General features: G+C 36.8%; 1 protein-coding gene across 14 annotated transcripts in view; it reads left to right on the top strand.

Moving 5' to 3' along the window:
• CFAP70 (cilia and flagella associated protein 70) overlaps nucleotides 1-22021 on the top strand; it is a 123793-nt gene that overhangs the window by 36621 nt on the left and 65151 nt on the right. For all 14 annotated transcript variants that reach the window (XR_014828098.1, XM_084997300.1, XM_084997299.1 and 11 more), the window contains 5 exons: nucleotides 1198-1292; nucleotides 9042-9141; nucleotides 15640-15774; nucleotides 21135-21305; nucleotides 21489-21569. Coding sequence is in view for 10 of the 14 variants with exons in the window: in XM_084997300.1 (XP_084853426.1) it covers nucleotides 1198-1292; nucleotides 9042-9141; nucleotides 15640-15774; nucleotides 21135-21305; nucleotides 21489-21569 (582 nt within the window). In the remaining 4 variants the exon portion in view is untranslated. The remainder of the gene's footprint in view (nucleotides 1-1197; nucleotides 1293-9041; nucleotides 9142-15639; nucleotides 15775-21134; nucleotides 21306-21488; nucleotides 21570-22021) is intronic.

Genomic DNA, 22021 nt, shown 5'->3' with positions numbered 1-22021 from the left:
CAAATTTTATATTCTATTTTAGTTTAGATAACTAGTTCTCAACCTTGATTGCTAATTAGTCACCTGGAGAGTTTTTTTTTCTATTTATTAAAAAAAAGTACAGTTGATTTACAATGATGTGTTAATTTTTGCTGTACAGCAAAGTGATTCAGTTATATATATGTACATATATGTGCATATGTATATATACATATATTCTTTTTCATATTCTTTTCCGTTATGGTTTATTACAAGATACTGAATATAGTTCCCTGTGCTATACAGTAGGATCTTGTTGTTTATCCATCCTGTATATAATAGTTTGCATCTTCTTATCCCAAAATCCCAATCCATCCCTCCTCAACCCTCCTCCCCTTGGCAACCACAAATCTGTTCTCTACATCTGTGCGTCTGTTTTTGTTTTGTAGATAAATTCATTTGTGTCATATTTTATTTTATTTTATTTTATTTTATTTTATTTTATTTTATTTTATTTTATTTTTTGTCTTTTTTGCCATTTATTGGGCCGCTCTCGTGACATATGGAGTTCCCAGGCTAGGGGTTGAATCGGAGCTGTAGCCACCGGCCTACACCAGAGCCACAGCAACGCAGGATCCGTGCTGCGTCTGCAACTTACACCACAGCTCACGGGAACGCCAGATCTTTAACCCACTGAGCAAGGCCAGGGACCGAACCCGCAACCTCATGATTCCTAGTCGGATTCATTAACCACTGTGCCACAAGGAGAACTCCATTTGTGTCATATTTTAGATTACACATACAAGTTTTGTCATATGGTGTTTGTCCTGGAAAGCTTTTAAGACAATAACAGTAGCCAAGCTCTAACTCAGATAAATTACATAAGAATTTACTTTTAAAATAATACTAATGCCTAAGTGTTGATTTTTTTTTTTAGAAGCTCTCAGGTAATTCTAGTATACATTCAGGTTTGAGAATCACAGAATGAGGTTATATGAGTGACTATTTGGCAGTTAGTACTGGATTGATGTAAGGATAATATAAGTAATTTATTGTATGTACTTTTTTAATAGTAAAATATCTTAAAATTTAAGATGGTGGTAGTATTTTTAGTAGTAGTTATAGAGTAGTAGTATTAAAAATATTGGGATTAAATCCATTAAAAGAATGCCCCACAGATTGGGCTGGGGACAACCATTGCATATTGAGAGAGTAAATGTTTTTCTTATGATTTTATAGGACAGGGAATTTAGGAACCAAGCAGAATGCCTAAAGAAAAGGATTACTTGGGACTTGGAAAGTCGATGCTACCTTGATCCTCCTGCGGTGGTCAGGTAGGAAGAGGGAGGGAATATGTTTAACCAATGAACACTGTAGGTGGGAAGAAATGTTACTTTTGTTTGTTTATTTTTGGGTTAAGGTGATCTGGGATTCTCTTTCACCACATCTGTTAATAACAGGCTTCTAATGATGGTAGCTTAACCATGGTGAATTCCTATTTCTCTTTCATATAAAAGAAGTCCAGAACTTTTATGTATTGTGGCTCTACAGTGTCAGTGATATCAAGGATCAGTCTTGGGGGGTTTTTTTTGTTTGTTTTGTTTTGCTCTACCTTATTTAGTATATTCTGTCCATCCACAAGATTGTCTCATAGTTCAAGATGGCTGCTGAAGCTCCAGTCTGCACATTCACATTCCTGGCAGAAAGTTGGAAGAGGGGACTGCTTATGGATAAAAAAGGACACATACGGCTGTGTTGGCCCATCTTATAGAGCCTTCCTAGAATCTGAAAAACTGTTTACATCTCATTGGCCATCTCTCCATCCAAAAGAGGCTAGGATACTGTCTTTGTTGGACATATCACCCAGACTAAATCTTTGTTGGACATATCACCCAGACTAAATCTAGATTTAGATACTAAAGAGGAACACGACACTTAATTTTGTGTGGGTAACTGTCAGTCTCTGTCACAGTGATTAAGAAGAGGTGAAAAATAGAGAATTATCAATATATGTGTAAGCTGAATGAAAGTCCAGTTCCCAGCTTGAATGTGGTGTATAAAGTAAATGTACATTGTTGGATTCGATTTGCTGTTATTTTGTTAAGGATACAATGTTACTATTACTCTTTGAATAGTTATCTATTTGATTGGCTAAAAATAAGAAAAAACTTAAATTTATTTTACCTTAGTCTATTTTATTCACTGATTCTTCGTTCTTGATGTAGATCCAAGTTTCTGATCCATATAATTTCCTTTTCTCTGAAGAGTTTTAGCATATCTTTCATGGCAGGTCTGCTGGCCACAAATTCCTTCTATTTTTGTTTGACTAAGGAAGTCTTTACTTTTCCTTCACCTCTGAAAGATAGTTCCATTGGATACAGACTTCTAGGTTGGTGGTTTGTGTCTTTCAAAACTTTAAATATTTCTTTCACTACTCTCTTCCTGCTTGCATGGTTTCTAAAGGGAGGTCCAATGTAATTCTCATCCTTATTCCTCTCTAGGAAAGGTGTGTTTTTCTCTGCCTTCTTTTAAGGTTTTCTCTTTCTATTTGGTTTCTGTACTTTGAATTTGATATACCTAGGTACAGATTTTTTTTTGTATTTTTTTATGCTTGGTATTCTCTGAGCTTCCTGGATCTCTCATTAATTTGGTGAAATTTGTAGCCATTATGACCTCAAATATTTCTTTAGCTCCTTTCTCACTTCTTCTAGTGGTTCTATTATACCTTTTGTAATTTTTCCACAGTTCTTGGATATTCTCTTGTGATTTTTTCATTTTTTTCCCCTTTCTATTTCAGTTTGGGAAGTTTTTTTGTTTTGTTTTGTTTTTGCTGAGGGTCCACTTTATATATTTTTTATATAATGATTTTTATTTTTATTTTTTTTTATTTTTATTTTATTTTTTTGTCTTTTTTGCTATTTCTTGGGCCGCTCCCACAGCATATGGAGATTCCCAGGCTAGGGGTCCAATCGGAGCTCTAGCCACCGGCCTACGCCAGAGCCACAGCAACACAGGATCCAAGCCACATCTGCAACCTACACCACAGCTCACAGCAACGCTGGATCATTAACCCACTGAGCAAGGCCAGGGATCGAACCTCATGGTTCCTAGTCGGATTCGTTAACCACTGCGCCACGACGGGAACTCCATGATTTTTATTTTTTTCCATTATAGCTGGTTTACAGTGTTCTGTCAATTTTCTGCTCTATAGTGTGGTGACCCAGTTACACATACATGTATACTTTCTTTTTTCTCACATTATCATGCTCTGTTGTAAGTTACCAGACATAGTTCCCAGTGCTACACAGCAGGATCTCATTGCTAATCCATTCCAAGGGCAATAGTCTGCATCTATTAACCCCAAGCACCCCATCCATCCCACTCCCTCCCCCTCCCCCTTGGCAACCACAGGTCTATTCTCCAAGTCCATGATTTTCTCTTGTGTGGAAAGGTTCATTTGTGCCATATATTAGATACGAGATATAAGTGATATCATATGGTGTCTTTCTGACTTACTTCACTCAGTATGAGAGTCTCTAGTTCCATCCATGTTGCTGCAAATGGCATTATTTTGTTCTTTTTATGGCTGAGTAGTATTCCATTGTGTACACACACACACACGCACACACACCCCTTCCTAATCCAGTCATCTGTTGATGGACATTTGGGTTGTTTCCATGTCTTTGCTGTTGTGAATAGTGCTGCAGTGAACATACGGGTACATGTGCCTTTTTCAAGGAAAGTTTTGTCTGGATATACGCCCAAGAGTGGGATTGCTGGGTCATATGGTAGTTCTATGTATGGATTTCTAAGTTACCTCCATACTGTTCTCCATAGTGGTTGTACCAGTTATATTCCCACCAACAGTGCAGGAGGGTTCCCTTTTCCCCACAGGCCCTCCAGCACTTGTTATTCATGGACTTATTAATGATGGCCATTCTGACAGGTGTGAGGTAGTATCTTGTGGTAGTTTCGATTTGCATTTCTCTACTAATCAGGAATGTTGAGCATTTTTTCATGTGCTTGTTGGCCATCTGTGTATCTTCTTTGTGGAAATGTCTATTCAGGTCTTTTGCCCATTTTTCAATTGAGTTGTTGGCTTTTTTGCTGTTGAGTGGTATAAGCTGTTTGTATATTTTAGAGATTAAGCCCTTGTCAGTTGCATCATTTGAAACTATTTTCTCCCATTCTGTAAGTTGTCTTTTTGGTTTCCTTTGCTGTGCAAAAGCTTGTCCATCTGATTAGGTCCTATTGGTTTATTTTTGCTTTTATTTCTGTTGCTTTGGGAGACTGACCTGAGAAAACATTTGTCAGGTTGATGTCAGAGAATGTTTTGCCTATGTTCTCTTCCAGGAGTTTGATGGTGTCTTGTCTTATGTTTAAGTCTTTCAGCCATTTTGAGTTTATTTTTGTGCATGGGGTGAGGGTGTGTTCTAGTTTCATTGATTTACTTGTGTCTGTCCAGGTTTCCTATCAATACTTAATGAAAAGACTGTCTTTTTCCCATTTTATGTTCTTGCCTCCTTTGTCAAAGATTAATTGACCATAGGTGTCTGGGTTTATTTCTGGGTTCTCTATTCTGTTCCATTTGTCTGTGTGTCTGTTTTGGTACCAGTACCACACTGTCTTGATTACTCTGGCTTTGTAATATTGCCTGAAGTCTGGGAGAGTTATGCTTCCGGCGTGGTTTTTGTTCCTCAGGATTGCTTTGGCAATTCTGGGTCTTTTGTGGCTCCATATATATTTTTGGATTGTTTGTTCTAGTTCTGTGAAAAATGTTGTGGGTAAGTTGGTAGGGATTGCATTGAATCTGTAGATTGCTTTGGGTAGTATGACCATCTTTATGATATTAATTTTTCCAGCCCAGGAGCATGGAATATCTTTCCACTTCTTTGCATCCTCTTTAATTTCCTTGATTAATGTGTTATAGTTCTCAACATATAAGTCTTTTACCTCCTTGGTGTATTCCCAGGTATTTGATTTTTTAGGATGCAATTCTAAAAGGTATTGTATTTTTGTATTCCTTTTCTAATATTTCATTGTTAGTATACAGAAATGCAACCAATTTCTGAATGTTAATCTTGTATCCTGCTACTTTGCTGAATTTGTTGATCAGTTCAAGTAGTTTTTATGTGGGTCCTTGGGGTTTTCTATATACAGTATCATGTCATCTGCATACAGTGACAGTTTTACGTCTTGTCTTCTGATTTGGATGCCTTTTATTTCTTTTGTTTGTCTGATTGCTGTGGCTAGGACTTTCAATACTATGTTGAATAACAGTGGTGAGAGTGGGCATCCTTGTCTTGTTCTAGATTTTAGTGGAAAGGCTTTCAGTTTTTCTCCATTGAGTATTATATTTGCTGTGGGTTGTCATAAATGACTTTTATTATGTTAAGGTATGTTCCCTCTATACCTACTTTGGTAAGCATTTTTATCCTGAATGGATGTTGGACTTTGTCAGATGCTTATTCTGCATCTATTGAGAGGATCATGCAGTTTTTGACTTTTTGTTAATGTGGTGTATGACATTCATTGATTTGCATATGTTGAACCATCCTTGTGAATCTGGGATGAATCCCACCTGGTCGTGGTGTATGACTTTTTTTTTTTTTTTTTTTTTTTTTGCTTTTTTGCCTTTTCTAGGGCCTCTCCCATGGCATATGGAGGTTCCCAGGCTAGGGGTCTAATCAGAGCTGTAGCTGCTGGACTATTGCCAGAGCCAGAGCCATAGCATCTCAGGATCTGAGCCACGTCTGCAACCTACACCACAGCTCATGGCAACACCAGATTCTTAGCCCACTGAGCAAGACCAGTGATCGAACCTACAACCTCATGGTTCCTAGTTGGAATTTTTAACCACTGAGCCACGATGGGAACTCCTGTATGATTTTTTTTTTATATGTTGTTGGATTCGGTTGGCTAAAATTTTGTTGAGAATTTTTGTGTCTATATTCATCAAAGATATTGGAGTATAGTTTTCTTTTTTGATGGTATCTTTGTCTGGTTTTGGAATTAGGGTGATAGTGGCATCATTGAATGTCTTTGGGAGTGTTCCTCTTCTTTAACCTTTTGAAAAAGTTTAAGGAGGATAGGTATAAGTTCTTCTTTGAATGTTTGGTAGAATTCACCTGTGAAGCCATCTGGTCCTGGACTTTTATTTGTAGGGAGTGTTTTTATGACATATTCAATTTTATTTCTAGTGATTGGTCTGTTCAGTTGATCTATTTCTTCTTGATTCAGTTTTGGCAGGCTGTAAGTCTCTAGAAAGTCGTCCATTTCTTCTAGGTTGTCAAATTCGTTAGCATACAGTTGTTCATGGTATTCTCTCATGGTTTTTTTGTATTTCCTTAGAATCTGTTGTGACTTCTTCTTTTTAATTTCTTATTTATTTATTTTGTCTTTTGTCTATTGATGGCAGCACCCTCAGCATATGGAAGTTCCCAGGCTAGGGATCTAATTGGTGCTATTGCTGCCAACCTATGCCAGAGCTACAGCAATGCCAAATCCAAGCCGTGTCTGCAACCTACACCACAGCTCACAGCAATGCAGGATCCTCAACCCATTGAGTGAGGCCGGGGATCAAACCTGCAACCTCATGGTTCCTAGTCAGATTTGTTTCTGCTGCGCCATGATGGGAACTCCATCGTTTCTTATTTTGTTTATTTGGGCTTTTTTTCTCATCTTCTTGGTAAGTCTAGCCAGAGGTTTGTCAATTTTGTTTACCAGTTTGGGAAATTTTTATTAGTATACTTGATGCTCACTAATTCTTTCCTCAGTGATGTCCACTCTGTTGATAAGTCCATCAAATGAACTGTTCGTTTTTATTTTTTTATTTATTTTTTATTTTTTTTGTCTTTTTGCCATTTCTTTCCCGCTCCTGCGGCATATGGAGGTTCCCAGGCTAAGGGTCTAATCGGAGCCATAGCCGCTGGCCTACGCCAGAGCCACAGCAACGCGGGATCTGAGCTGTGTCTGCAACCTACACCACAGCTCACAGCAACGTCAGATCCTTAACCCACTAAGCAAGGCCAGGGATCGAACCTGCAACCTCTTGGTTCCTAGTCAGATTGGTTAACCACTGCGCCACGACGGGAACTCTGAATTGTTCATTTTTATTTTATTTTATTTTTTTGTCTTTTTGCTATTTCTTGGGCCGCTCCCGCGGCATATGGAGTTTCCCAGGCTAGGGGTCTAATCGGAGCTGTAGCTGCCAGCCTATGCCAGAGCCACAGCAACTCGGGATCCGAGCCGTGTCTACAACCTACACCACAGCTCACGGCAACGCCAGATCGTTAACCCACTGAGCAAGGCCAGGGATCAAACCCGCAACCTCATGGTTCCTAGTCGGATTTGTTAACCACTGCGCCATGACGGGAACTCCCGAATTGTTCATTTTTAATCAATGTGTGTGATTTCTAACATTTCCTTTTGATTTTCTTAGCATTTCCATCCTTCTGCTTACATTATCATCTTTTATTGCACATTGTCTGCTTTTTTCCATTAGGGTCCTTAACATATTAATCATAGTTATTTTAAATTTTCTATTGATAATTTCAAAACCTGTATCATATCTGAGTCTACTTCATATGCCAGCTTTGTCTCTTCAGACTGTGTTTTTTCTTGCCTTTTATCATTCTTTGTAGGTTTTTTTTTTTTTTTTTTTGTCTTTTTAAGTCCGCACCCACCACATATTTGAAGTTTTTAGGCTAGGGGTCCAATTGTTTTGCAGCCTTTCTGTTATAAACCACTGTTATACTGGACTCCTGTTGATGTGGTGATAAGGTGATGGGGAAGGGAAGTGTTCTATAATCCTGTGACTAGATCTCACTATTTATTTATTTATTTATTTTTTTAGGGCCACACCCATGGCATATGGAGATTCCCAGGCTAGGGGTATAATCAGAGCTGTAGCCGCTGGCCTACACCACAGCCACACGGGATCCGAGCTGGGTCTGTGACCAACACCACAGCTCACGGCAACGCTGAATCCTTAACCCACTGAGCGAGGCCAGGGATCGAACCCACAACCTCATGGTTCCTAGTCAGATTCGTTAACCACTGCACCACGGTGGGAACTCAAGATCTCACTATTTAAATAGATTTCAGTCCCTAGGTTGTGACTTCATAAGTGTGTAATAGTATTTTTTTCTCCTCTTGTCATTTGAGACAGAAAGCCTAGATTGGTATGGAGTTGTCTAATTGCCTTTCCCCTGGGTCGGATAAAACTCCTGTGAAGTAGTTTCCCTTAAAGAGCAGGTGTTTGTTATGGAGAACATTCTGTACATATTTTGAAATGGTTGCCTTTTTCTTCTCCCTGCCTCAGGGTATGTTTCACCTGTTTTCATTGGGAGAATCTGATGGGTTCCTTGATTTAAAACTCAAGAAAGTGTGGTGACTGCCTAATATTGGACAGCTAGGAGTTTTTAACTCTCTGGCTAGATCCCGCTCATCCTCCAGCAATTTGTCAAAATTGCCATTAAAGTATTTCTATCAGTTATTGACTCTAGTGGTTTCCTATAAGCTGATCTCAGCTGTGATTCTCTGTACTTGCCTGTTTCTCCAAATTTCCATGTGGAGATTTGCCTTGTGAACTTAACTCTTAGATGGATCTAAGAAAAGTCACTGATTTTCAGTTTGACAAATTTTTTTCTTGTTGTGAAGACAAGTGTGACAACTTTCAACCTCTTTATGTGCCAGAGCTGAGTCTGAAGACCTACTATGATTATTTTCACAGTAGAAAAAAATGTATTTTATACTATTCATTTACATGCTTGTCTGATTACTTATTTAGATTAAATCACTAGAAATGGAATTTCTGAGTCAAAGACTATGAACATTTTAAGACTTTGGATTCATATTTTCAAATTGCTTTCAAAAATGTACAATTTGCTTCTACTAGCAGTACAATATAATTATTTGGGGGAATTTTATAAATATGAGGTTTAAAAAATTCCACATACTTAATAAGAAATTTATATATGGGTATTCCATTACTTTTTAAGAGAGGAATGCTTCCCTTTGACCTAAATTATACTAACTCTGTTTTTGCGTGTCATGCTAATGGACTGATTCTTGATTTTCAGTTTTCAGAAGCGAATTGCTGACTGCCGATTTTGGCCTGTAGAGATCACAAGAGTTCCTTTGACTACTGCACCCAAAGGGAAAGGTGCTAAATTTGAAAAGGTGAATTTGTTCGCTTAAGAATATTTATAAGAGAAATGCTGGGTCAGACCCAACCTGTTATCCTGCTTCTAATTCTGATCCCAAAAGAAAATGTGAACTGATGTGGCTACTCCCTAAGGTGACCAGCTCATCCTGATTTGCTGAATAGTTTCCCGGTTTTAGTGCTGAAAGTCTTATGTTCCAAGAAACTCCCTTCTCCCTGGCACATCAGGATGACGAGTCACCCTAGTTCCCTATTTGTACGCTAAAAATTATTTAGGCTTTACTTTGCTGTACAGCAGAAATTGACAGAACATTGTAAATAAAATATAATTAAAAATTAAAAAATGTGTTTAGGCTTTATTCTAAGATATCCTATTTCCCTTTACCCCTTTATTATAGGTAAAACTACACAAGATAGCCTTTTAATAGGTCAAAAGAAGTTAAATACTGGCAATATAATTCAACCTAATACATCTTCCTGAATTTTAGACTTAACCTACTTAAAATGTTTTAGCCTATTAGAGTAATAGGATTCATAGATGCAGTACTATTTTGAAAAGATATAGCTTTAATGAGCCTAGAACAAGGCTTGTATTTTTTTGTTCATGATAAAAGTAAATTTAATTGTGCATGTGACTGTGTTTCCATTTTAAACTGCTGACTATGCCAACAATTGCTTCGTATCATGCTGAAGAAGAAAACCGCAGGAAATAGGCCAAGAAAGACCCACTGCAAGAGATTGTTTTTTTAAATTGAGATATATTTGATGTACAATATTATTAGTTATAGGTGTACAACATAATGATTTGACACTTGCATACATTATGCATTGTTCACTATGATAAATCTAATAACCATCTGTCCCCATACATAGTAATTATAATATTATTGACTGCATTCCATACCCTATATATTTCTTTGACTTATTCATTATGTAACTGATGGTTTGTACCTCTTAATCCCCTTTACCTGTTTCTCTTACCCTTTCAATCCCTATTCCCTTCTAGCAACCACCAATTTTTCTTTGTACCTATGAATCTGATTTTATTTTTTTATTTTTTATTTTTAGTTTTTGCTTTTTAGGGCTGCACCTGTGGCCTAAGGAAATTCCTAGACTAGAAGTCTAATTGGAGCTGCAGCTGCTGGTATATGCCACAGTCACAGCAACGTGGGATCTGTACTGCATCTGCGACCTACACCATAGCTCACAGTAATGCCAGATCTTTGACCCACTGAATGAAGCCAGGGGATCAAACCTGTGACTTCATGGATGCTGGTTGGATTTGTTGTCGAGCCACAGCTGGAACTCCTGTTTTGTTTTTTTAAAGTTCCATGTATAAGTGAGAAGATATGCTATTTGCCTTTTTCTAACTTATTTCACGAGCATAATATCCTCTGGATACATCCAGTTGTCACAAATGGCAATATTTCATTTTTTATGGCTGAGTCATATTCCTCTGTGTGTGTGTGTGTGTGTGTGTGTGTGTATGTGTGTGTGTATGACATCTTCTTTATCCGTGTGTGTGTGTGTGTGTGTGTGTGTGTATACAACATCTTCTTTATCCATTATCTTTTGATGGACACTTAGGTTGCTGCTTTATCTATTTTAAATAATGCTACAATGAATATTGGAGTGCATATGTCTTTTCAAATTCATGTTTTTGTATTCTTTGGGTAAATACCCTCAAATGGAATTGCTAGATCACATGGCAGTTCTACTTTTAATTTTTGGTAGACCCTCCATGGTGTTTTTCATTAGTGGCTCACCAGTTTATAATCCCACCAACAGCACATGAGGGTTCCCTTTTCTCCACATCCTTACTAATGCTAATCTGTTTTCTCTTTGATGATAGCCATCTTTATTATCCTTATTTACATCAAATAGGTGTAAAGTGCTATTTCATTGTGGTTTTTATTTGCATTTCCCTGATTATTAGGTCTGTTGAGCAGGTTTTCATGTGTCTGTTAGCCATCCGTATGCCTTCTTTGGAAAAATGCCTATTTAGGTCTTCTGTTGTTTTTAAATTAGGTTGTTTGGATTTTTATTTTTGATGTTGTGGTATAGGAGTTCTTTGTGTATTTTGGATATTAACTTTTTATTGGATATGTAGTTTGCAAATATTTTCTCCCATTTAGGAAGTGGACTTTTCACTTTCTTGATTGTTTCTTTTACTGTCAAAAACTGCTTTTTTTTTCTTTTAAGGCCATACCTGCAGTATATGGAAGTTCCTGAGCCAAGGGGTGAGTCAGAGCTACAGCTGCAGGCCTATGCCACAGTCACAGCAACAATGGACTGAAGCCACATCTGAGACCTACACCACATCTTGGGCGATGCTGGATCCTTACTTGACTGAATGAGGCCAGGGACTGAACCCACATCCTCATGAAGACTATGTCAGATTCTTAACCCACTGAGCCACAAGAGGAACTCCTGCAAAAACTTTTAGATTGATAGAGTCCCACTTGTTTATTTTTGCCTCATTTTATTTTATTTTTTGCCCCACTCACAGCATGCAGGAGTTCCTGGGCCAGAAACTTCTGGCCATCCCAGATTCTTAACCACTAGGTCATCAGGGAGCTTTTATTTTTGCTTTTGTTTCCCTTGCCTGAGGAGACATAGCCAAAAAAATATAGCTGTCAAAGAGCAGACTGCTTATGTTTTTTTTTTTTTTTCTTTTCTTTTCTTTTTTTTTTTTTTTTGGTCTTTTTAGGGCTGCACCTGAAACATTTGAAAGTTCCCAGCCTAGGGGTTGATTTGCGGCAGCAGCTGCCCACCTACACCATACCCACAGCAACATGGGATCCAAGCTGCATCTGCAACCTACACCACAGCTCATGGCAACACTGGATCCTTAAGCCACTGAGCAAGGTCAGGGATCAAACCCACGTCCTCATGGATACTAGATGGGTTCATTACTGCTGAGCCACAACAGGAACTCCATGCCTGTGTTTTCTTCTGGGTGTTTTATGGTTTCATATCTTACACTTAAGTCTTTAACCCATTGTGAGGTTATTTTTGTATATGACATGAGAAGGTAGTCCAGTTTGATTCTTTTGCATGTCCTGCTTTTCCAATAGCATTTATTGAAGAGGCTGTATTTTTCCATTGTATATTCTTGCCTCCTTTGTCATAGCTTAATTTACCATACAACTATGGGCTTATTTCTTTGCTGTCTATTCTGGTCCATTGATCTATGTGTATTTTTTGTTGTCAGTACCACACTGTTTTAATTACTCCAGCTTTGTAGTATGGTTGAAATCAGGAAGCATGGCATCTCCAGCTTTATTCTTCTTTCTCAAGATTGTTTTGGCTGTTCAGGGGTTTTTTGTTGTTGTTGTTGTTCTATACACATTTTGGAATTATTTGCTTTAGTTCTGTGGAAAATGCCTTTGGTATTTTGATAGGGATTGCAATGAATGTTTAGATTGCCTTTGACAGTATGGTTATTTGAACAGTATTAAATCTTTCAATCCATAAGCATAGTATAACTTTCCATTTGTGTCAGCTTCAGTTTCTTTCCTCAGTGTCTTGTAGTTTTCAGAATACAAATCTTTTACCACCATGGTTAGATTTATTCCTAGGTATTTTATCCTTTCTGATGCATTTGTAAATGGAGTTGTTTTCTTAATTTCTCTTTTTAATAATTCATTGTAAGTCTATAGAAATGCAAGAGATTTCTGTATATTAATTTTGTATCCTGAAAATTTACTGAATTCATTTATTCTAGTAGTTTTTGGATGATGTTTTTAGGGTTTTCTATATATAATATGTCATCTGCAAACAGTGACAGTTTTATGTCTTCCTTCCTCATTTGAATTACTTTTATTTCTTTTAGTTGTCTGATTGCTGTGGTTAAGACTTCTAATACTATGTTGAATAAAGTAGTAAGAGTAGGCATTCTTGTCTTGTTCCCAATCTTAGAGGAAAGGCTTTCTATAGTTCACCTTTGAGTATGATGCCGGCTTTATGTTTGTCGTATGTGTTGAGATATATTCCCTCTGGACCCACTTTGTCAAAAGTTTTTATCATCAATGGATGTTGAAATTTGTCAAATGCTTTTTCTACATCTGTTGAGTTGATCATATGATTTTTATTTTTCAATTTGTTAATGTAGTAGATCACATTGATTTGCAGATATTAACCCATTCTTGCATCCCTCAGATAAATCCCACTTGATCATGGTATATGATTCTTTTCATGTATTATTGAATTCCATTTGCTAATATTTTGTTGAGGATTTTGGCATTTATGTTCGTCAGGGATATTGGCCTGTAATTCTCTTCTCTTGTAATATCTTTGTCTGGTTTTGGTATCAGGTTGATATTGGCCTTGTAGAAAAGGTTTGGAAGCATTCTTTCCTCTTCAGTTTTTTGGAACAGTTTAAGAGGGTTAAATGTTAACTATTCTTTAAATGTTTTGTGAAATCCACCTGTGAAGCCATCTGGTATTAGACTTTTGTTGGTTGGGAGTTTTTTAAATTGCCGATTTAATTTCATTACTGGTTATTGGTCTGTTCATATTTTCTACTTTGTCCTGTCAATCTTGGGAGATTGTACATTTCTAGGAATTTATTAATTTGTTCTAGGTTGTCCATTTTATTAGTGTTTAACTTTTCATAATATGTTCTTTGTAGTTATGCATGTCTGATCTTTTCTGCTTACTTATAAACTCCTTTATAGCAGAGATTCTGTCATAGACTGCTTTTTATCTTCCATAGTACCTAACATGATTCATGGCATATAATAGATTCTTTTGCTATTATATTACCAAGAACTTAAATTATTTTGATTTTTTTTTTAATGGCTGTACCCATGGCATATGTAAGGTCCCAGGCCAGGGATCAAATCCAAGCTGTAGCTGCGACCTATGCCACAGCTGTGGCAACACCAGATCCTTTAATCTACTGCACTGGGCCAGGGATCAAACCCATGCCTCTGCAGTGACCTGAGCCCTTGCAGTCAGATTCTTAACCTACTACACTACAGCAGGAACTCCTATTTTGCTGACTTTTAAATTAAGCTTTTTTGGTGTGTAATAAAAATACTACCATGTAAACAGTTTTCCCTTTGTAATATATAATATGCATTGGCTAACATTCCTTAGGTTTCCAAAACAAGATAATGTTATCCCATGAAGATAGGACTTTTAATCTAATTTGTAATTAGTATAATCAGCAAAATCAAAGAGATTACTTTTACCCTGTGGAAATTAATTGCTTTCTTTCACCACATTGATTTTTTTCCTTATAAAATATATTTACTGGCATGTTCTTCATGAGAATTGGTAATTAGAATTTAGATGAAATTAGGGATGGCAAGTACATGACAGCAGATTGTCATTCATACTGCTTCATCCATAGAAGATATTACTGATCAATTAAAACATTTTCTTGGAGTTCCCATCGTAGTGCAGCAGAAACAAATCTGACTAGGAACCATGAGGTTGTGGGTTCGATTCCTGGCCTTGCTCAGTGGGTTAAGGATCCAGTGTTGCCGTGAGCTGTGGTGTAGGTCACAGACGCGACTCGGATCTGGAGTTGCTGTGGCTGTGGTGTAGGCCAGCAGCTGTAGCTCTGATTGGACCCCTACCCTAGGAACCTCTGTATGCTGAGGGTGCAGCCCCCAAAAGCAAACAAACAAACAAACAAACAAACAAACAAACAAACAATTCTCTCCTTTTGAACCCAGATGAAGACACAGGATCTCTCTCAAAACAGTAGTCTAAAACACCTCCACTAACTGATTAGAATTTAAACATAAATTAAATCCTGTTTATTATCACTGATCCAGATGATTTGTAAGGCCCCTTTCATTCATATAAATGTGTGAACTAAAGCTAAAGCCACAATTTTTTATTTCTTTTAAGCTTTTATTTTTGTCGTTATTATTAGTTTTTTTTTGTTTGTTTGTTTTTGTTTTGCAAAGCTTCACTTTTTCCAAAGAAGCAATCTGGTAAAATTGACTTTTTGGTCAGTTATAATGTATATACATTATTGATTAATTAGAGTATGCTTTGATTCAACTACTCTCCTTACTGTTCATTAACACTGTTAATATGCATTATCTCAGTGATCATGGTGTTATTATTATTTTTTTCTTTTTAGGGCAACACTTGCAGCATATAGAAGTTCCCAGGTTGGGGTTGAATCAGAGATGCAGATGCTGGCCTGTGCTACAGCCACAGCAATGTGGGATCTGAGCCACATCTTCGACCTGCACTGCAGCTAGCAGCAATGCCGGATCCTTAACCTACTGAGCAAGGCCAGGGATCAAACCCACATTGTCATGGATACTTGTCGGGTTCTTAACCCACTGAGCCACAATAGGAACTCCTGATCATTATTAAATCCATTTTGAATGTAAATGAGTGGAGACCCAAGATGTCTGTGTAAATGGCCCAAATCAACTAGCATAGATGGTTCCTAAAGTGAAGACTTTTAACTGTTGAGTCAGGGCTCCATATCTTATGCTACAATACATTATATCACTAACAGCTCTCTGTTTTTATTCCTTTAGACTGATGACGAAGGTCAGCCTTCATTTCATGGTGTGGCTTATGTTAATATGGTGCCATTGCTGTATCCAGGTGTGAAGAGGATTCGGGGAGCTTTTCATGTTTACCCTTACCTAAATAGTACAGTCTATGAAAAAGTAAGAAAAATTTGTATAGAAGGTATCAATCTAATTTACCCTTTATATATGCATTTACTTCCATCTTTAGCACACGTATCTCTGCAATTGATATTTGGAACCAGCTGGTATACTGGGATGTTAAATAAAGAGCCTTGAAATTTTCTGTTCTTAAACCTTAAAAACTTTAGGATAAAGTTTTTTTTTCTATCCTGAAAAGCCAAAAACTGGAAACAATCCAAATCTCTATCATCAGGTGAAGAGAAAAACAAATTATGTGTTATATCCATACAGTGAAATACCATTAGCAATAAAAAGGAATGAGGTATTAATACATGCAATGTGGATTAATATCAAATGCATTATGATAAATGAGAGAAATCAGACAAGAGAATATACACTGTATGATGCCAGTGAAATACAGTTTTAGGAAAGTGGTGGCTAAAGCAGATCAGTGGTTGCTTGGGAACAAAGATAGAGGGGGAAAAAGTATTACAAAAGAAATGTGAGGAAAGTTTTAGGAATAACGGAAACATTGGTTATTCTGACTGTGGTAATTGTTTTACATGTGTGTACTATCATATGTCAAATTTGAAAAAAAAAAACGAGAAACCCCCCAAACTGATCAAATTATATACTTTAAACATGTAGCTTATTATACAGGCATACCTCATTTTATTGCGCTTTGCTTTATCACGCGTCACAGATGATGCAATTTTTTATAAATTGAAGGTGTGTGGCAACCCTACAGTGAGAAAATCTGTGGGTGCTATATTTCCCATAGCATTTGCTTCCTTTTCATCTGTGTGTCACATTTCACTTATTTTTCTCACAATGTGTCAAATATTTTCATTATTGTTATATTTACTATGGTTATCTGTGATCTGTGCTATTACTATTGTAATTGTTTTGACGTGTGTGTGTGTGTGTCTTTTCTAGGGTTGCACTTGTGGCATATGGAGGTTCCCAGGCTAGGGGTCTAATCGGAGCTGCAGCTGCTGGCCTATGCCACAGCAACAGCAACGGGGTATCTGAGCCTCGTCTTTGACCTACACCACAGCTCATGGCAATGCTGTATCCTTAACACACTGAGCAAAGCCAGGGATTGAACCTACAACCTCATGGTTCCTAGTTGGATTCGTTAACCACTAAGCCATGACGGGAACTCCCAGTTTCGACATTTTTTAAATTTAGGGCCATACTGTGGCATATGGAGGTTCCCAGTTTGGGGTCAAATCAGAGCTGCAGCTGCTGGCCCACACTGGGGCCACAGCAATGCCAGTTCCGAGCTACGTCTGCTACCTACACTGTAACTCATGGCAACATCAGATCCTTAAGCCACTGAGCGGGGCCAGGGATCGAACCCACAATACTAGTCGGGTTCATTACCACTGAGCCACAATGGGAACTCCTCAATAAAATATTTTTAAAGTAAGATCTGTATTTGTCTTTTAAGCCATAATGTTACTGTATACTTAATAGATTACATTATGGTGTATATATGACTTTTGTTTTGCTTTATTTTTTTTTCTTTTTAGGGCCTCATGTGCAGCATGTGAAAGTTCCCAGGCTAGAATTGGAGCCGTAGCTACCGGCCTACACCACAGCCACAGCAATGCTGGATCCTTAACCCACTGCGTAAGGCCAGGGATCAAACCTGCATCCTCATGGATACTAGTTGGATTTGATTCCACTGTGCCACAATGAGAACTCCTGTATACATAACTTTTATATGTACTAGGAAACTAAAAATTTTATGACTTTATTGAGGTTGTCTGGAACCAAACCCACAATATCTCTGAGTTAAGTCTATATTTCAATTTTACATCAGTAAAATTGGATACAAATTGTTTTGCATAATGAAAGAAGTTTATTGTGTTAAGTATGCAGAAAGTAAAATCTGTATACTAGTTCATGAGCTATAGTTTTTTTTCAATTTTTAGATGCTAAAATGTTAAGATCATCTGTGTATACATGCATTATATTATTTAAGCAAAAAATCAATTTAAACATGTTGTTTCTTAAGAGAAAGTGAGGCTTTGTAAAATATCACAGTAATAATAACAAAGACATTACTATTTCATCACTATTAGGACATCTATTTCTCATAACAGAGTCATGAAAGACTCATCATCTCTTAGAAAACCTACTGAATAAGTATCCTTTGAATCAGAAATCAAACTTATAGGGATTTATCTGAGTTAAATAATTTAATAGGATTAAAAACTTCATATTCATGAAAACTTTTGAGGATCAATAATAGCATAACCAAAAGTAAGATTAAATGTCTAATAATAGAGAAAGTCTTAGTAATTATTATAATAAAAATGATGGAATATACATCCATTGAAAAAATAATCATTAATGCTTTGTAGATAATCAAATGGGAAAAAAGTGAAAATTTTACTTATAGCATAGATCATGATAAATTCCAAGTGATTTTATTAAAATAAGTTAAATGTGAAGAATATAAAATAGATGTGGCTCTTAATTAAATATATGAATTAAGGAAAGGCTTCCTGTGCTTGAAAGCAATGAAAGATGTAAAAGATTTAGATTACCAAAAAATGAAAATCTTCTATACATAGAAGAAACCATCATAAAAAAATTTACAGTGTAACTGAAGAATTGGAGGGAGTTCCCGCCGTGGCGCAGTGGAACTCCCAGACATAATTTTTTAATACATTATTTCTGCCTCTATCTCTCTTTTCTCCTAGGACTCGCATTACAATAAGTTGGTTGCTCACTACTGAGAGCTCCATCTCAGCCAGCAATACCATCAGGCATGGGTCCTTCACCCACTGCTCCAAGCTGTGTGAGCAGCAAAGTCTCTAGTTCTCACAGCCCATCCTGCCCTAGAAGAATCACTGCATTGATTAAGCTAAAGTAGAGCAGGGGGAGGGGGAGGGGGCTTAGCTGAGTTAGGTAAGAATGCCTCAAACTCTAGTTTTTCATGCTGTAATACTTCTCAGTTTGTTGATGTTTTTGGTCAATTAGCAGAGTGATGAAATGGCATTTTGTCAATTTGTCCAGCTTTATAATTGCTTTTAGGGGGAGAAAATTTGACAACCCCTTCACTCAGACATAGCCAAAAATGTTTCCTCCCCAGTATTTTCAGAGGCAGAAATAATGTATTAAAAAATTATGTCTGGGAGTTCCCTGGTGGCACAGCAAGTTAAGGATCCTATACATAGAAGAAACCATCATAAAAAACCATCATTGTCACTGCTGTGGCTTGGGTCACTGCTGTGGCATGGGTTTGATCCCTGGCCCAGGAACTTCCACGTGCTGTGAATGTGGCCAGATAAAGTCTGAAAATGTTGCTTGATTGACGAAGACATTAATCTACATATCCTAGAAGTATAGAGAATTCCAAGTAGGAAGCATATGGAGATCTACCATATACATATTACAGTGAACTATTGAAAGAAAAAGAGAAAATTACGAGTTGAATAGGAAAAAAACAACCATCACTTAAAAAGGAGCATCAGAATGCTAACAACTGATTTTTCATGTGAAACACTGGAATCCAGAAGGCAGAAAAAAACAGCTGAGTGGCTATTTTAGACAAAATAGACTTATAAGATGAGCACTATTACTAAAGATATAGAATGGCATGTCATAATGATTAAAGGGTCAATTAATCAGGAATATAGGATTTATAAATTATGAATTGTTATAGGTAGTGTATAAATTATAGATGTATACACACCTAACAACAGAACCTCATAATACACGAAGCCAAACCCAAGAGAATTGAAAGGGGTAATAGACAATTTGACATATATTTAAAAATTTCAATATCCACTCAGTATTTGGTGGGACAACTACATAAAAAATCTGTGTTAAACATAAATTTACCATAAAACCCAGCAAATCATTCTTAGGAACCTACCCAAGAGAACTGAAAACCTGCATTACACAAGCCTGTATGTAAATTTTGAAAACTTTATTCATAATAGCTAACTCACAACAATTCAAATGTCCACAACTGGTGAATCAATGCACAAATGGTAGCATATATATATACAAGGGAATACTATTTAGCAATAAAAAGTAATGAACTATAATTAATGTAACATGCCAAAATCATTGAATTCTCACTACACTTTAAATGGGTGAATTATGTGAAATTTTAATTATATCTTATAAAACTGTTTAAAAGAAGAATAAGCTATTGATACATGCTGTAACATGAATAAGCCTCAAAAACATTGTACTAAGTGAAAGAAGACAGACACAAATGATTACATATTGTTCAATACCACTTACGTGAAATATTCTCATTTCCAGAGATGTTAAACTTTGAAAAAGTTGTAGCCCTAGAAAAGACAAAAAAGACAAAAAAAAAAAAAGAAAGAAAAAGTTGCATCTTAGAATATACGAAATATAGTAATTATGGTAGAGGTGATAGAACTGCGAGTGATATTTAGTATTTACAGTTTTTTCTTTAATATTGTTGGATTGTCATTTAGCAAGTTTGTAGAGGTGTAACTGACATAATAAACTGCATATATTAAAATGTACAATTTAAAACTTTTGACATAGGTTTACAGCTGTGAAACTATGAAGATGATGAAAATATACATTGTCGTCACCTGTTATTCTTCACTCCTACCTCTGTCTATTACTCCCCCCCACTTTTTTTGGTCTCATTTCTTTCACTCAGGATTAATTATATTAGGTGCAGCCATGTTGTTTAATTTCAAAATTATTTTAAGGAGTTCCCGTCATGGCTCAGTGGTAGCAAACCTGACTAGTATCCATGAGGATGCAGGTTTGATCCCTGGCCTTACCTAATGGGTTAAGGATCCAGCATTGTTGTTAGCTGTGGTGTAGGTCCCAGACATGGCTCAGATCCCATGTGGCTGTGGTGTAGGCCAGCATCTGTAGCTCCAATTTGACTCCTAGCCTGGGAACTTGCATATGCTGCGGGTGCAGCCCTAAAAAGACAAAAAAATAAATAAAAATTATTTTAAGATTCTTTTCCAGTCATTTGTCTATAGTTTGAATATTCCCATATGGAGTTTTTACTTTGAACTTTAAACTTGCCCTATTCTTCTAGTTATAATTGATAGGCCAATTTGAAATTATGTGTCAAAGTTTAAAAGCTTTCTGGTAACAAGTTATGAGATACCAAATCAAGCCAGTTTGAAAGTTCTCATTAATTAAAAAAAATAGAGTAGACAACTAATTTTCTGTGATGGTTTCACCTGTTCAACATGTACAGCAAGGCCACAAAATTTTTCACTTCTATCTTTGACCCTATAGTGTTGAAACTATCCAGAAAACTAAGTGGTGTTAAAAAAAAAATGTGGGCTTTTTTTAAATTTGGCTCATTTACCCTTGATTCATTGCATGTTTTATTTCTTTTTTTTCAGACCAAGTGTTTATTTAGCTTGTTCCGAGATCCTGGCCATAATTTGATTCAGAATAATAAAACAGGAGGAATTAATTCTCCACTGTCCAAACCAGCTGTTTCTAAGAACCTGAAAGAAGATAAAGTGGTCAAAGAAAAGGATATAGAAGGAAAGCTTAGGCCGGGGGATATGGTAGGTTGTTGAGAAGGTAATGATTTTGCTAGTTTGTTACCTTCCAGAGGCTTGCACTCATTTCTTATTTGGTGAACCGCCTCAGTTTAGTTTGTATTTTGCTGCAACATGATGCTTTCTTGCCCCTGCCATTGTGAAGACCATTAAGGATTCAATTTTTGAGGTATGTTTATTTTCTTTCAGCAAGCACCTAGTATAAAATCTCAGAGCTCGGATACCCCTTTGGAAGTTGAACCTTCTCTGTGCAACAATCCAGAAGGACAGGTAACTATGCATAAAGAGTTGGAAATTCATCAGTCTTTTACTGAGCAATATCATGTAGAGTGGAAAATGCTCATTATCTGAGTAATTATTCCATATTTGCCATGATTAGCTTATGACCTTAGGTAAATTTCTTTGTCTCGTTAAGACTTTCTAAAAGGAATGGGTACCAGATTAAATTTAAGATCCTTTCCAGTATTGAATACTTATGTCCTTTATTAATTATACTATATTAAGCACTGTAAGAGATGCAAAGAGACATCATCTGCAGCATTTATTCATTTGCCCTCAGGACACTCAACACTCTGGTGGGCAAAACAGACTGGTACATAACTAACTGTATTACAGAATCTTGCTATACTAGAGGCATACATGAAAGTTCTCTGTGGGCTCAGAGGAATCAGATGAGGCAGTCACAGAAAGCTTCAGGAAGAGGTGACATCAGAGCTAACTAG

Source organism: Sus scrofa, chromosome 14, assembly GCF_054392235.1.
Source record: "Sus scrofa isolate SSC_HxYL_T2T_F1_AM1 chromosome 14, Sscrofa_HxYL_maternal_Yorkshire_Landrace_v2.0, whole genome shotgun sequence".
Classification (NCBI taxonomy): domain Eukaryota; kingdom Metazoa; phylum Chordata; class Mammalia; order Artiodactyla; family Suidae; genus Sus; species Sus scrofa.
The sequence above is the reverse complement of the archived record's forward strand: the minus strand, read 5'-3'. Positions and strand labels throughout refer to the sequence as shown.